Here is a 17,703-nt window from a genome sequence, read left to right on the forward strand (position 1 = left end):
TATATATGTATATGTATAATTATAATAAAAATAATGTATATATGTATATGTATAATTTAAATAACGAAAAACAAATGATAAAATTAATGAACGAATTATTAATTATTACATTTATTTATCTAAATGTAATTCTTTTTTATATGTAAATATAACCTACTACTACTAATACTAATTGGTAATAAATTAACCAATTAATTTACTGATAAAGTACAGTTTATATAACCTACATACAAATTTATATGCAAGTACAATATTTGTGTTTAGACAAGCTCTGATGGAACGAGCTTTCCATGTTAATTACCAATACAATACAATACACCAGTAATTATAAAGTTCATTACGTACTTCACTGGATTCCCCTAAAACTTGGTTTTACCTCCTTCTTATTACAACGAAACATTATCTTACATTGAAACGTGTTCTAACAATTTCACATACAATCATAAATTCTAATTTAGCGCGTTCATGGATCTTGTTACCACCTCGCCTTCGGTTTTCCGGACTCATTGTATGTTACTCCCAAGACATTGTAGCCCTACAGTACGTATATACAAAATTAATTAGACGAAATCTCGTGCTCTTGTAATATTTTATTATTATTTCCGGTGTTGTGCGAGATTTTATTAGCGCGTTATATTTATTGCTTTTCTCGTATAATGAATTTGAATACTGTCTTGATTAGCATCGTCTCTATATGTGTTTTCCTTAGGTACGAGTTTATAATTATAGTAGTCGTAATTACAAGGCAGCTTGTATATCGAATCCTTCGGAGGCTTTCCGTATCGTTATCTGCCATGAATGTTGATGGCTTGTTAAATTAAGCGTCGCGTAACCATAACCACTTTCTTGATTAAACCATCTTTTTATGTTTAGTTTGCTATGTAATAATGCAATTTTTACTTTTGGAGTCGCTTATTCTATGTACATTTATTTTAAAAGGAACATAACAACGCCCTTTCGGTATCCTTTTCCAGTGCTAAAGGACGATGTACTAGCACATTATGTTTGGTCGCCGTTGTGAATCTCCACTTGAATGAAATCAAAGGTTCCGTTCCATACCATTCTAGATAAGGTAGTAATCGACTGGAATTAGTTTTCTTAAAAGGCAGTGAATTGAACGAAGGCACGTGCCAAACAGCGTATTCTACTTAGTTGTTCCTGTTGTGTAATCCTATATACAGAATTTAGTTTTAGCACTAACTTATTCTTTCTAGTATATCTACATCAATTCAAAGACCTTACAATAATTGATGAATAAAATTTAAATGTTCAAAAATAAGTTTATTTAGAATTTATATTAATTTTGCAAGAAACTTGGTGTGTGTGAATATATAATACACATGTCAATTTATTGGAAAAGGTTTGACTACAAAGCTATATCTTTTATATGTATTTAGTACATATAGGGACAGCGAACAGGCTCTGGTGAGTTGACTGAATCTAATCATTTGCATTACTCACGCACGCCCGGATCGCATACTGCGCTTCATTTCATCAGAACATTGACGAATTATCCAATTTGATTTTGATTCACTCAAATACATGTATTGAAAAATATTTACTAATAAGAGTAAAGTTCTAGACGCATCGTTAGTAAAATATATCTTTAATAGACTAATTTAAATCACAAGTATGAGCTACGTTTATTTAATTCTTTTATTTTTATTTTCTAATATAGATCCTAGAACCAAATCTTAAAGTGCCCAATTTGGTTGCAATTTTATAATCTCAAAATATAATATTTAGGGACCAGCTATTTCCTCACAATATACTATATAATTATATAAAATATGATAAATTTAAAAATATTAAGTCACTGATATTCCCTACATTTAGATGTTTAAGATATATTTTAAATAGAGGGTAATAATAATATTATTTAATGATTACATATTGTATATACTTATATAAAATTCTGTTACACATAAATTGTACAGAGTAGTTACTTTTTCTATGGACACGTAAACAGAAATAGTAAATAGTCTCTGTTTAACAAATTTTTACATACTATTATAAAAAAATCACTATTTTGATTATAGCCTCGTCAAGTCAAATGTGAACATTATATCTTAAAATCAAGCATTGACAAATCAGATATAGAAAAGTGTAAAGGTAATATTCGTATAAATATCGACAAAATACTGTTAAGTATCAAAGCTAAAGACAAGAGTACAATATCTGCGATAATGTCATGCGAAAGACGTGGTCCTCGCTCCTGCCAGATGACGTGTCTTGAATTCTAGGGTATCAACGAATCGGTAAATTTGTCACGTACTGGACACCGCAGGTTCCGTGACAAAAACTGGGCGGTATGCCGTCGAATTATAGCTGACTTATTTATATCGGCAAGTTCAGATTAAATATAAAACTGACACCTTAAATGACGCCTATTGTATATTTCAGTAACATTTTCTAAAAATGTGCAACCAACCACCTTCAGAGCCATTTTCGAAAAAATTTAACGCTAGGATATGTAAGGATATATAGCTTATACTTTCTTTCTTTGTTGACATACTAAATGTTCTGAACACAGAAATTTATTACAAATCTTCATAAACTGCGTTGGTCACCTACCATCAGTTATAAAATCAACTGACACTGAGTCAATGGTTGAAAGCTAAACCTAACCAAAGCAACCTAAATAACACCTATAATAAACACAAATTACCAAACAGTGAAACAATTTTCCATGGCCACAATCAAACCTCAGGCAAAAAAGAATGAATAAACCACTGAAGCAACGTTCAAGTGTAAATATTTACCCGACGTCGTCCACGAAAACTTCGTAGCGCCGATAACTTTGCCTGAGACCTCACATTGCAAAAAATCGCTTTAAAAGTGTAAACCGGTCTAACTTCAGCATATCGTACATAGGGTTCCGCACCTTTTTTCTCATTAATATGTTATTAAAACGTTACCTTTAATATTTTATCATGTCTAGAAAAATAGTCTATCATATGTTATAGCACTATCTAATAACATTGTAACATATTGACAGCATTTTTTAATTATTACTTTACACGCAATGTTTTTTCTTTCTACTGACTGCGATGAAGTTTATTACTAATTGTTAGTAACAGCAAAACATTTTTATGCATTTTCCCTGAGGAGGTAACAGTGCAAAATTAATTATACAATGCAAACTGTTTTGTATGGCGCAATCGGTTAATTAGCTGATTAATCACAAAGTTCGTGTCAATATTATATGTTTTCTCAATATATTATAAAAAATACAATAAAAACGTTTATAGGTGTTCGTAAGAATATAAAATAATCTCATTGCAATCTGCGATATTATGTGGGATAATAATAGCACATGTCAATCTCAACGCCACATTTCGATCAATTCAATTTATAGATAAAGTATGCGTAAGACGAATTTAGAATATATAAGTATATAATAAGAAATAAGGCCAGGAATATAATTTGCTAAGTACAGTAAGAAATTATCAAAAACAAAGACATTTAAGTATAAATAAGAAAAATAATTTTTAGGTGTACTGGATGTGAAAGAAGAGGATAAGCGAATGTCGTGGTTTTGATTTATGATGACGGAACCCTAAAATGAGATGTAACTCGCGCTGATAATTGAATTCCGTACACCGTGTACATATATCTGGGCCGGCATTCTGAGCGCAGGATCGCACGTCGCGCTGCGGTCAGGATTTCTCGTGTATAGGAAATATTTTTTGATGTCTTCCCACTGGACTCTCAAGGAATTACTGGTATTTTTATGAGTACTCCTTCATCATTTAGGGATTCCTTTGGTATATGAATTGGTTTTCTCTTAATATATATTGTTAATAACTTTTCAGTATTTTTCAACTATCGTAATATTTTAGTTTTTAATCAAGGTTCAAATTTTCCAGCTTTTTAAAGTACGCATATTACATGATATTTTCATTAATTGAGAAATGAAGTTGATGATTTTTTTTTAAGAAATGTAGGTATATTAAATCACTATAAATTCATTAAAATTAAATTTGTATAACATACAACAGTATTCTAATAAATACCGAATATACGGATTAAAACTGTTTCAAAATAAATCAACAATGAAATGTAGATTGTACACTTAATAGGTTTCCGAAGTTTCCGTCCAATGCCAATACACAATAGCAGTGGATGCATCCCGACAATGGGTAATGCATCTATTACAACAATACCATGCAACAGTGTATAGTGTAGTCCAATTCTGAATTTTGTTTCAGTAAATTGACCAGTTTGGTACTATCCTTAGATAATATGAGTATCAATTTGATATCGTTTATTTAAAACATAATTAAGTATTGATTATGTTATGCTTCAAATTATCGCTTTATAGTTTTAATTAGTTGATAACTAAATTAATAAAAACAATAATTAAATTTTGACAAATTTGTTCAGGAGCAAGATAATTTATTAAGAATCAATAAATCATATGAATTTACGACTTCATCCATGTTGTCTGTAATATTCTTACAATAATTTTTAGGATGAGTTTTAATGGATAAATATATCTGCAACCCAGTGAACGTTCTACAACTTGAAACAACTTGCCTTAAAGTACATCGTACATAATCAACATATGAAAATATTTTGAAGCATATTTAAAAACCGCACGATATGGTACCGTATGGATCTACATCGGTATATGTAGAGATATAGTAAAGTAATAACAGGGGTGTCTCCTAGGCACCATCGGATGTGTACTGTACTGACGGATGTTGATACGATTGTACGCCTGTTAAACGATTTCATTTCAATTTGACCACTGGACTGTTTGACATGTGATAGTGTTAGCATAATGGCAAGGGCTAGAACATATCTATTCCTGAAATAAATTATATAGGTATGTAATTGTGAATTCCAGGCATATTATAGTATATATAAGTTTGGTTTTTATATAATACGTCATTCATATTACTAATTAAAAGTATATTATAACATACACATATTTTATATACTACTAAATACTTACTAATATGTAATTCCAAAATTAAGGGTAACTTGACTTTTTGCTATATATTTATTTCAAAGGTTTAAGGAAGGCATCAAAGCAATAGATCTGATCTGATCATTGAGGATTGTAGACAATGACGGAATCTTACAGTAGGACAATATGTAAATATTTACACAGTTGGCCGAAAATCTTATCTAGTGTGATGGTCTCATGTGATGCACCTTAGTAATAAGAATACAAGAAAGAAGGTCTATTTCATAAGTTGTGGTAACAAACAAATAAGTATTGTTATAAACTAACGTATTATACTAAATTGAGATTGGTTAAATACAGCAAGTGCCAACATATTTTTCTATAATGGTACATACATATCTATATATATTGTTGTTGTATTTCGAATTACACGTGGTTCTTTTGCTCTTTTATTTTCCTCTCATTAATAAAAATTGTTAAGCGTTAAATTACCTGATGAGACTGAAAATATCACTCCAATAAATATAATTATCGTAAAAAATTAATTGCCTGTCGTCACTGTCAAAGTATGGAATAACATAAAAAGAAATAATACGTGTATATTGTGTAGTTGAATAATTAATAAGTGTAAATGTAATTACAATGCGTATATATGTACGGGACTGAATTACATTAGTGTAACCCTTAATTACATGTATAGAAATATGTATAAATATAAATTACATTCTCCATACAAAGGTACATCAAAACAGGCATCGATAACCCTCCATTCCGAACATAATGTTCGCATAATTGGCGTAACATTCCCATTGCGAACCCTTTCAAGACGCCCGTAATGTTACGGCCTACATGTTATTTAATTACGCAATCTTGAGTACAATGAGAATTATACCTTCAATATCTAACGAATGCCAGATAGGAAGTGTAAGATGTGAGGGCGGTCTCGCTCGGAATAATTCATAACTAAATATCTAGTTTGGAAACTCAATTAAACTTGAATTTATTGCCAAATGGACAAAATTGGAGGCCTGTTTCTTATACCTGTTATTGCTAATGACAAACAGGATGACAAATTCATTAAATTTTCTTATATACAGGTATTTTTTTCATTCCTTTTTTATGACTATCCATATAATCTTGTTTGGCAGTTCTTCTCAATTATAATCATAGGGTTACCTTAGTTAAGAAGAACTGACTGGACACTCAAAAGATACTTTTTTCAAAATCATCCCTTAAATTTAGTTACTAAATAATGAATGATGCTATTATATTTTATAATATCTGTAGGCCTTAGATGATTTCCCTTTCCTTTATATAGACATTAGCAATAACAAAAGCAGTCATACATTTTTTTTCCTTAATGTAACTAATTAATAGCGAAACTATTTACTTAAAGTACATCAAGACTTTTCTGAATTATGAATACAAATTATTGAGTAGTGTTGATAACAAAACATAAATATATACATTTTAAAAATACATAATCATAATGAATAGAAGAGACAACCAAACCTACATTAACCTTTCTATTTGTGACTACAAATGTTTGTAGTATGTGAAAATTAAAGCGATTGTTGTTGAGGTGTTAAACTGCTAGATATGTTGACCTCATCCATTTTTAATTAGTTCTAGTAAAAATATTAATCTAAATTGTATAGTGTGAAGTAACTGTTGGAAAGATTAATCGAAAAAGTTTCCAATAAACGCATCATGGAAAAGGAAACAAAAAAATAACGAAAACTACTGTGTAGTAAAACCTAAGCGAACAATCTTCTCGTTGAACATTAATTGCACGTTAATTACAGTTTATATAGAGTAGAGTTTGTACTCATTACATTACATGAGAGCTTGATGATACGATACCGTACTATTCAATACAACTATTATGAATGCTGCTACGTGAACGTTGATTAAGTCCGAGAATACTCCAATTTCCATGGCGGAGCGCCTTCCCTGATTGATGGCAGGCCCAATATGGAGCCTATTTTAATTGATAAGCTTACTGATAACTAGCGATTCGTACAGGCTTCGCTCAAGTGCATGAAATGCACAAGTATGCAGCTACACTAGAAGTTGTTTTACGCTTGTTACGCTTTAACATTATTATTGTCAGGAAAACTTCTGAATGAAAAACAAAATCACAATGAGTCATATTAGCGTTTACTATCACGATATACATAAATTGCATTTGTCTGTTCTTACATTTAATACCTACCAATGCTATTCACTTTATATTTGCGCTTGTATTAAGACAGTTTCATGTATTACACGGTAAAGTATAATTTCGAGATTTTTTTTTTAAGATTTGAAATGGCAAAGAAGTAATTTTATATACCAAAACATAGTAATCTCCATAAGTTAATTATTTATTTTTACTTAATACTGTCATTTTGGTCGAAGGCGGTATTTTTCAGTCCACTATTGCTGTTACTGAATTTTATTTTATTGCTGAATTTTAATGGCTTTCAATGAAGTCAGTATAAGAAGATATTATATTATTAGAGAATAGGCTTAATTTATAGGGACAGGTGGAATTAATCCGTATACGTAATATATCTAGTATTATTATCTCTATTGGGATCGTTGTGTGGTTGTGTGGGCCACAACTACACAACGATCCCAATAGAGATATAGACTTCAAAATCTTGTGAGTTCAATTCTGGCAGGCACAATAAAACTATGTATGTCAGTTGTTGGTAAGAAGCCAAATCTAATCCGAGATATGCCGTAGGCATCCTTCACCATATTCGATCTAAATATCTTCAGCGAATTGTGGATATTATTGCGTCCACGAAGTCAGTACAGTTGACAATATCTTTGTACGCCATCCGAAATAACAACCGTGAAGATATATTAGTAAACGAGTACATTTATTTATATTGTCTTTTCCTTTAGCCTCTCTCTATAGTCTCTTGTAATTTATTGCAAGTGTTCTGCCTAGATAAATATTTTGACACTTCGATTTTTGTCTGATAATATATTTGTTGGTAGCAGCACTAGGGCTTTGTAACTAAAGGTGTATTTCACAGTGTGGACGCATGCAACGCTATCTGATGATTGGTTTTTGGCAATTACCAGTATTGCTCACAACGCAATCGGGTTCATTCACCGTGTGAAATATGTATGGAACTTCCATTTCCCTCTTTGTTACCGCATACCGCAAACCCATCTAGCGACAGCAAACATTTATAGCAAAGATTAATGGTAGGTGCTCTAATATAACATTTATTATTCACCTAATATCTGTTACAATCATTAATATTAATGAAAATCATTTACTTAAAAGGGATTAAAAAATAAAATAAAATGTTGCTAAATTTACAGCCTATTATTACAATATACCTATTAGATAAAAAACAAATATTTCTTTTAATGCATTTTTTTATGTATAACATGAACACAAAGTAAGGATTATGATATGTCTCAAATTTACTTCTACCTATAGATATTCGGATATACTTTTCTATAAAATTTAAAATTTGTCTATGATAAAATTTTAGAGTTAAATCCTCTAGTTATTAATTTCCTGCTAAGAAATTATTAGCAGCTATTATAGAAAAATAATAGCTTAATGCGAAAGTTGAGAGACTAAAAAGGTGGTTAAATTGGTAGCACTGATAACTTGTCAGAAAGCTTTTAAAATGTATCGGATACCAAATAGTCTAGAAAATCCATTATCTATGGTCGCATTGGTGTTATAAAACGGACCGGCTATAATTCACTTACCGTGCTCTAGAACTATAGTTTTATGTTCAACTTAAATCGCTACTTCAATGTTGCTTGTGTTATTATAACACGTGTTTTAGTAGTAACAATTATTTTCAATATAAATAGCGACAACCTTCCTGCGATTTGTCGTCCCTTTATTATCTAACATTACATTAACACAAGATAAATACCCGTATTAACCTCGATAAATAAATATCTACAGTGCCTTTATATCATCTGTGACATGAAAATTCTAGATAATAAGCAAACATAATTCAACGTTATTGTTTCATATTTAGAGTTGAAATTAGCCCACCATTAATATTTTCAATAGAATTAAACCCTTTGTCTCAAGGCGTTATTACTTCACCGTTGCGATGTCGGTTGACATTTGTATAAAGGTTACCTCCATTCTGTCGGTTTCTTTTCACTTGCTGACACAATGTCGTATTCCTAAAGAAAGGGTGTTATTGTATTAGGTGCGATGCGAATTAACCTTTACAATTGCAAGGGCGTGAGTCAGGTGTTTTATTATTGAACTATTTCATTTCCGTGACAGCATTCATTAAATTAATATACTGTAAACGTAATGTTATTATCGTTCTGATATGCAACACTGCAGTGTTTATAATAGCTTAATACTAGCATTAGCTATGACAATATGAATACAACAAAGACGTATACTATGGGCTCCACTGGAGCGCAGTAAAATTGTCTTAAATAAATAGCATAATTATGGTGATTACATAGACGTCAAAAGCAACTCATAAAACTATCAATGAACCTATAAATTGAAGAAAACGTTAGATCACGCGAGCAACAAGCTTGGGAAAGTGGAGAAACAAATAGATAGATACCATTAACAGTAAGAACAAACTGGAGGTACTAACGTGTGAATATACACATAAAATGGTTATAATTCAGCGCCAACAACGCATTGAGGTACACAATTACTGAAGGCGACGATGAGTCGGTGGCATGAAAAGGAAATTGGCAACATAAGGTACCAGAATGGCGTAATATGAGAATATAATAGTTTTAATGTAGCAAATAAATAACCGGACGAAGAAGAAGACAATGGTCCCGTAACAAGATATCCTGTTAATTGTGGTGAATGCGGACTGAGAGCCAATGATCGGAGATTTATGAAGGCATTGAAATAACACCCTATTTGTTCTTTTCTTGGCACTCCGATTGTTGTTGTTAAATCCAATATCGGGTAATTTGAAAAACGTGAGTTACTGAGAATAGTATAGTTACATTATTGTATTCTATATAGTAAGATTATCGCTTCCTTGTATTGTATATTACTATGGTAAATTATAATAAGCATAGGTTATTAAACTTTTATTGCTTTTGTCATGCTGTTACCTTTTTAGTAAGTTTGTAGTAACAAAACTGTTTTCTTACCTATAGATGAGAGGTCAGATTCGATTTTCGGTTGCTAATTTTTAAACAAATTTATTGTAATTTGATCTATGCTCAAGATTAGCACTCTGATTTGAAAACAAGACTTGGTATGATTATCTGACATTAGTTATCCTTATTATTTAGCAGAATTTTATGTATGCGGAGTCAAGCAAGTAGCCTTCCTTAATCAACTTACAATATATTTAGAAACTTTTATCGCAATCCAATAATATTTAACTCACGTAAGTCAAGCTTACAATTATAAAAGCAGCTTAAGTCAAGAATTAATTAATTTAAGTAGACATCATTTTATAATTAACATTATGTATATTTTGCTTACCTCTCATTTTCTGTTCGTCAAGTAGTTGTCTCTCCAAGTTGTCTTTCACCTCTCGCTCTCTCAGTACATCCATCTTTAGTTCGGCTAAAACAAAAACAAATTGTTTCATTAATTAAATGTTATTACTATTTATTGGTATCATAAATATCAATAACTATTCCAATGAGGGTAAATGTATACATAAATAACATTTTAAGTTAAATGAATGTTTTGTAGTACACAAAAGGTATTGTATAAATTTAACTGTGAGCTAAAACCGGTAACAAGACCGTCAGCAAGGGGCCGATTAGGAATATAAACACGGATTAACTCATTCGGAATCCCGGTACTATTGTGAAGGAGTCGAATTGAGAGATTTGCATAACTTTCAATTAAATGTAAACTGACGGAAATAATTGAGGGAGCTACTTCCGATTTCGGTAAATGTAATCAAGAATATCAATTCACAATATAATATAAATATAAATGTATAGATATTTATTAATATTACACATTAGTATTCTCATTTATTCATTCATTCATTCCTGGCCGATCGGAAAATAAAAGAGCGTGAAATAATCGAGTAATTGGCGAGAAAATACAGTAAACAGTCTATGACACGAATAATGAAAACTAGACTGTCTGGTTGTCTGACAAACACGCAACAACTCAACCACAGGCGATTTAACGGATCCACTCTTACGCAAACGTTCATTAGCTCTTTTTTATTGAATTCTTATAACAATTACATCCAGTTCTTTATATTTTGTATATTACTTATTACGTTCATGGATGGATAGCAATATAATCCTAAATTTAATCTTATTTAAGATATAATCTCGTGAGCTTGTTTAGTCAACACATAAACAAGGTAAACCCTTATTTTCAATCAAGTCTTAATCTTAGTTACCGAATTCCAAAGTACCAATGAGGACGTATGTATGGGCAAAGGCATCAGGCCGCAGTCAAATTTGAATAGAAAGAGGTTATGCCCGTTTAATTTGGACCCTTATTCAATTAGGTACCTAAGTCGCGTCTATCTAATGGATGTCGTAAGGGGATCAAGCTGATTAACTTGCGTTGTTAGCACCTACGGTTACTGGCAGTGAAGCGTTCTTTAGGAATGAATAAATTTACTTACATTGTTTTGGTATATGTATAGTAGATACTGTGTAAGAATGCGTAAATTTAGAAATTCCTTACATTATTATAATTTATTACGTCGACTTGTTATAGCAATTTTTATACATTACTAGTAGTTTAATTGGTTTCATTTACACAAAATTGTTAGATTTAGCCATTCACGCTGTACGTTGAAATCTATGTGTGTGAATATATGTATCCTGCAGTCAAAAGTGTAGTAAAATTCAAGTACTCTAATGACAGAAAGTCTCTCAATTTGTTTTGTCTTGCTATTGCAATATAATAGATTTATTTGAAAATAAATATATTCGCCTATGCAGTCTGAGAATAAAAAAAAATGAACTAAATTATTTTTATGAGTTGTTGTCATCCAAGTACACATAGTATTAATATATTATTATAATAAACAATTCAGCTACTTAATAAGTTAGTACTCGCCTTAATTATCAAGTGAAGACATAAAGATAAACGTACAATTGTTTAATAACGTTATCTACGATATTTTTTTTTCTCCACAGACATATTGTCTGTGCGCTTATTAGTTTGTTTCTTTATATTGTTGTTAGGCGTTTTAAATTCAAATTAACTTAACATTTGGCCAGGCCTCGTATAACATTAACCATTTTATGGACTGTAATATCTAATCCTTTGATTTGTTTAAAGCTAAGGTCAGAGTAATTCTATTCCCGATGTTATAATCAATACCTATTATAATATCCAGACCACCTAGTCCTCATAACATTGCCAGCCCCGCAACAACCTTGTTCAAGACAACGAGAATTGTTCCGTTTAATTCCGTTAGCGATTTAATTACTTCCAACAGGTTCAATATACGGTAACAATCTATTAACATGGAATACACCTACACATTCATACTATTAGTAGTATAAATAGTAGTAGTACACAATGAATAGTCTAGAATAAACAAGTTGACGCGTTATTTAATTCATTAATAGAATAAAGTATATTCAACATATAATATATTCTTTACATATAATAAAATGGTAAAACCGTGACGAGGAGAATATCGTCTGTTTATTTGTGTGTTTTGCTTTCCCGTAACGACAACTGAAATAATTTAAATGAAATTATTCATAAACACAATTTTTAACAGAATATCTTTGTAAATCTGGGTCTATATAAATATAAGAAGAAATAAAATTAATAAATAAAAGATTACTAAATTAAAGCGGTTAAATCGACATTTGTATTCATGAGTATAATTGTTTGTCTAGATGTTTACTATATATACGAGGCCGTCAATACATATGAAAAAAAAAATTAAGCATTGGTATCACTTGTCTAGCTATACAAGACCTATAATACAAACTCTGCTTAGTTTGGAACTAGATGGCGTTGTATAAAAAGTCTAGCGTTATTATTAATATTATTAATTATGTAATTAAATGAATGATAAACTGTGTATTACTTTCGTATTTCTTTAATTAATAATTTTATTAATTACTACGTACCTAATGAATTTATCTAATTTATCTACATATTGCATAAACAATGTATATATACTTCATACAATGTTGAAACCGTTAGTGGAATTATGAAAAGATAATGTGAAAACATGTTTGACTTGTTTAAATAAAATAATTACAAATAAAGACATTGAGTGACACAATTAAACTTAGTGCGTTACGAGGTATTACTTGATTGACGTTGATATTAGATAAAGAAATATAATAAAGAGCGTACAAAACATTTGAGGGCTCAGACAGAAACCAATTAGCATTGCATCTGAAGGCGTCAATGTAATTTGAGATGAATCTATAACGATACGAGACTGAAAGAAGTAGCTTGGTAGCTGGCCATGTTCCATATCGACATACGAAAATCTTAGCGATAAGCACAAGTTAACTTGTTCCCCGCGTGCTTATAATAAGGCTCCGGAATAAAGGTATGAATATCGTACAAGAGATATCTCCAATGGAGATCTTGTAAATTGAAACGTTGACTGCCTCACCCTTTGTTGTTTCCAATCGTATTTCATCGAAACGAACCATACTATGCTTGTTTGTAGTAATACCATACATTTGTTTTAATGATGTAGTATTATTAGATTTTATATATAGTTATATCGATATATTTATTATAGATATAGAGTTTATGTTTTAGTATACAATAATAACAATATATGTAATGTAGAGAAAATGAAATGTATTATATTATACATTTCATCATATAAAAAGGAAGTCTAAATAAGCGTTTGCCCTTAGATTTTTGGTAATTCTGTTGCAATCGTAAGTTATGTTATACCTATTTAGAAATTACGACTAATTTTAGTGAGTAACAAAGTTGTTCAATATATTACTCGATAAAAATTGTTTAGTGTGCACTTGAGTACACACTCAGCAAGTCCTAATGCGCTTAGAAGATCATTGTTCTGCAACAATATTATTACTATCATAAACACGATAATGTGTTATAATTATATTGATTAGTTTCTCAGATGGGTATTAAGTTTAAAATCAGAATTTCATTACAATATTTTTGTAACAAAAAGAGTCAATCTTAGAGCGTTGGTTGCGAGATTAATTTCGAATCAATCCCGATGTATACTGTAATTTAGAAGGCTTTTAGTTAAGGAGTGGTTTCGCACATGAGACGTAAATTACCTCTGCCGAGGGATGGCCATTAAGGGCCCGCGTCGGTATGCGGCGTATCTCAACATCTCTCGATTTGCGAGTAGAGGCGCCTTAACAAAAGATGCTCCCGGTGGTCTCTGCGTACTTAGTAACGATCTAAGAATCATGTATTGTTTATGTTCATTACACAAATATAAACATATGGTTTCTACTTGGTGGATATTAACATATATTTTTAAATTTGTAAAATATATATTTATTTTATTTTCGTTTAGTTTAACAAATGTGTAATTGATGTTTATTACATGATGAGAAATACCGAATCTTTATATCAAAGCATTATTCTAATTATATTCCACGATATTATGTCCGTAATATTATTAAGAGTCCAATCAATATTAGAGAACCATAAATCTTGGGGAACCAGTCAATAAGTAGACAGAAAATAAAATCGATCCAATGAGAACGTTTATCGACAAAAACAAGAGAAAACCAAAACATTGAAGCGGAACAGGCGATTATTATTAAATCGATCTTTATATCGGATCAATCAAATTCAAAACCTGATCGAGTTGCGTCCGACGAAAAAATTATTACTTTATAAATAAAATAACAATAAAAACGATGCGCCGGTTCAAGGGAATATATAATTATGGACAATTATTATGATACCGCAGCTCAATGGCCGATAGATGATTGAAAGGATCGAAACCATTAACAAAAGGATCGATTTTGGTTACGCAATTTAATAACTTATAGTAATTAGCTAATATTATGAACAACATGAAAATATAGTATCTAAAATGCGAATCTAAAATGTCTCTGAATCGCTATTTTCCTATTACGTTTTTTTTATTTAGAAGTCAAATATGATTCGGCCCTCACGAAGGGTAGGCAACGGAGAAAATTCTATTTCTCTTCAATTTCGTGCACTCAGTAAAAACAACAATAATATTTAAATTTCGACTGTGACGCCCTTGGAGAGTTGTCCAAAGAGATCGAGTGTTCCCTGTTATTTAAATTTGATATGACGACTCTTCAGAGAATTGGTCGTGGGAATATACTCGCAAAATAAAAAATGAAGATACGAAACGGTGAACCGGGCAAAAAAACAATTACAATTCTCTAATTGGACAACGTGAAAAGTTTTTAGGCAAGAGTGATAATTTATTTAGTATAAGATTACAAAGAAGCGCAACAGTTTAATTTCAACGAAACATAAGTCATAGGGTGAGCGAATTAAGACATATTTTCATAGCCCCCGCGCGTAGACTAAGTTGAGCTTGCAGTTAAAATAACAATTAAAGTCTTCCTAAAATTTACGACTCAAAACTGGCAAAATAATTTAAACGAGCGTTACGGTGAAAGCGACCGAAATGGGCCTTTCAAAAGGGAAACAAAGGTAAGTATTCAGTTCTCCCTCTGAATTGCGTTTGGACGTTTTGAACACAAATAGATTCGAGGAAGTCTTAAGGTGAAATTTTAATAGTAATAGCACAAGGAAATATTATTAAGGAATACTGCTGATTTAAGCACTTTTAGAGGTTTAATGGGGATGAGTAATATGATTTATCAGATGCTTTTGTTCAGATTAAGTAAATTACAAATTTACATCGTTAATATACATATATAATGTAGAGATGATGTCACGTAATTACAATTTGTATTATTTATAATAGTATTCCAAGTTATATAAGTATAACCAGGTAGATATGTAAACTTAATTCACGGTGCTCCTAAAAGGTAAATTCAAAGTAACGATAATGGTTGTCATGGCGCGGAAAACGAATTTTCTTCCCTATTCTTTTTAAATTTACAAACCGGCAGCAATTTTGTTTTATTGTTATTAGATTTTTCCGGCTTATGTCACACGGCGACGTCACTGCCGAGGATTATTCCCGCAGTCTCCACTCTAATAATCATAAGAATTGCTTCCCTTTATTATGTGTGAAATTTAGAACATAAAATCTTTGTACTTGAAGCTTTATTTGTGTATTTTAGATTCTCGTGCAATGTAATAAGGATACATTTACGAAAACAAGAACAAGTGTGCCTTTCATAAAAAATATACTTCATCTAGTCACCTACAACTTTATTTGACGGGTAGATTTTGTCATACATGTGTAACGCATAATTTTATGAATATATTATAAGGTATTTGCATTTCGAATGTACGTGAAGACTCTATTTGACGTAGATAAATAAACATAAACTTTACTGATATACGTCTGCATACATTTTTATTAGAGTAGATATAGTTAGTATTTAATGAAGATGTCGTTGCAAAATGGATTAAAAAGTATTAGCGTATCGAGCGTGCACCGACGGAATAACTTGTGGAGTTATCGGCGCACGCGCACCCAATCTTCGATCGAAACACACTGGATAAGATTATCCAGTAGCCCTGTATTATTTTAATGAGACTACACGACTCCACCAGATGCGATACGATACGAATAAGCTTAGGTAACGAAGAGAATAAAAATATGCAGGTCAAAAGAGATCTCAAGCGACTACGGCAAGATGACGGGCCAGCCACATGAAAACAATCTTGCGACGGAGATTTTTAAATTAGCTATTGTACACGATAACTTCTGTATATCTACATACCAGCTGACGGTAGATCGACCGATACCATTATGTCTCTGGTAAGGCACCGATTAAAAATATCCACATTATAGGCGGACAACAGCTGGTGGCATTTAAATAAGATATAAACGCAAGAATGTTTTGTTTCGTGGCTACATATTTCGCTCCCCGGTGGATGCTCCCCTCGCCGGATATATTGGTATTAAAAATGTAAGGGAGATTTATGCGAATGGCTCTAAGCTTTCATTAGTTGTTTCTTACGCGGTGTTTCTGCGGTCGCCGCTCCCTGACCGGTAATTTTTCATTTTTCTGCAAACTTCCGGATGTTTTCGGCGCGTACCCAAATTTAACTGCATATAAAGAATATTAATGCTCCCCTAGAGTTAAAAGCAGGTGCATGCTATGACTTGATATTATTTCAAGTCCTTTTTTCTAAAGTATTTAATAACCTCGGGTTACACCAAGATAACAATATCTTTTAATTAATTATTTAATTCAGAATTAAAAAAAATATTGTCAAAGACAATTCCGCTTCATTGCTTTAATACTTGTGCTAAAATTAAGTAAATTATAGTCAACAAATTTTTGTTGACTATAATATAATATAAATAATTATTCATCGTCTATCATTTCGTATGTAAATTACTACTATTTTTAGGGATCCTCATGATCCCCTAAAAGCAACATAATAAATTTTATTCTAGAAATTAACCTTATTTATTCTTTATTAATTATATGTACATTTAATATCTAGATTATTTTATAATTGAAATAAAATATTTACATATTCTTGTGACAAAAATTTGATTTCCTATTTAAAATTCCTTTTAAATCATTAGATACGATTTGAAATTATAGTGTTAATGTGAATATTATAATTTATTTTATTATGTAATTATTGCAATATTTTTGCAATGATTATTCTAATAAAGTTTTTAGTACGAAGCTCTTAAATATGCCCTACATATTTCGGAATGTATGCCGTTTAATATTTTGATTAATTATACCTAAAAATAAATCTTATT

General features: G+C 31.0%; 1 protein-coding gene across 15 annotated transcripts in view; it reads right to left on the reverse strand.

The window, feature by feature from the left end:
- Window positions 1–17,703, reverse strand: part of LOC131841918 (dachshund homolog 1) — a 169,676-nt gene that overhangs the window by 34,252 nt on the left and 117,721 nt on the right. For all 15 annotated transcript variants that reach the window (XM_059190308.1, XM_059190304.1, XM_059190311.1 and 12 more), the window contains one exon: window positions 10,374–10,457. In XM_059190308.1, coding sequence (XP_059046291.1) covers window positions 10,374–10,457 — 84 coding nt within the window. The remainder of the gene's footprint in view (window positions 1–10,373; window positions 10,458–17,703) is intronic.

The sequence above is a fragment of the Achroia grisella genome, unplaced genomic scaffold, assembly GCF_030625045.1.
Source record: "Achroia grisella isolate CSIRO2021 unplaced genomic scaffold, CSIRO_AGI_Agris_v1 utg204, whole genome shotgun sequence".
NCBI classification, from domain to species: domain Eukaryota; kingdom Metazoa; phylum Arthropoda; class Insecta; order Lepidoptera; family Pyralidae; genus Achroia; species Achroia grisella.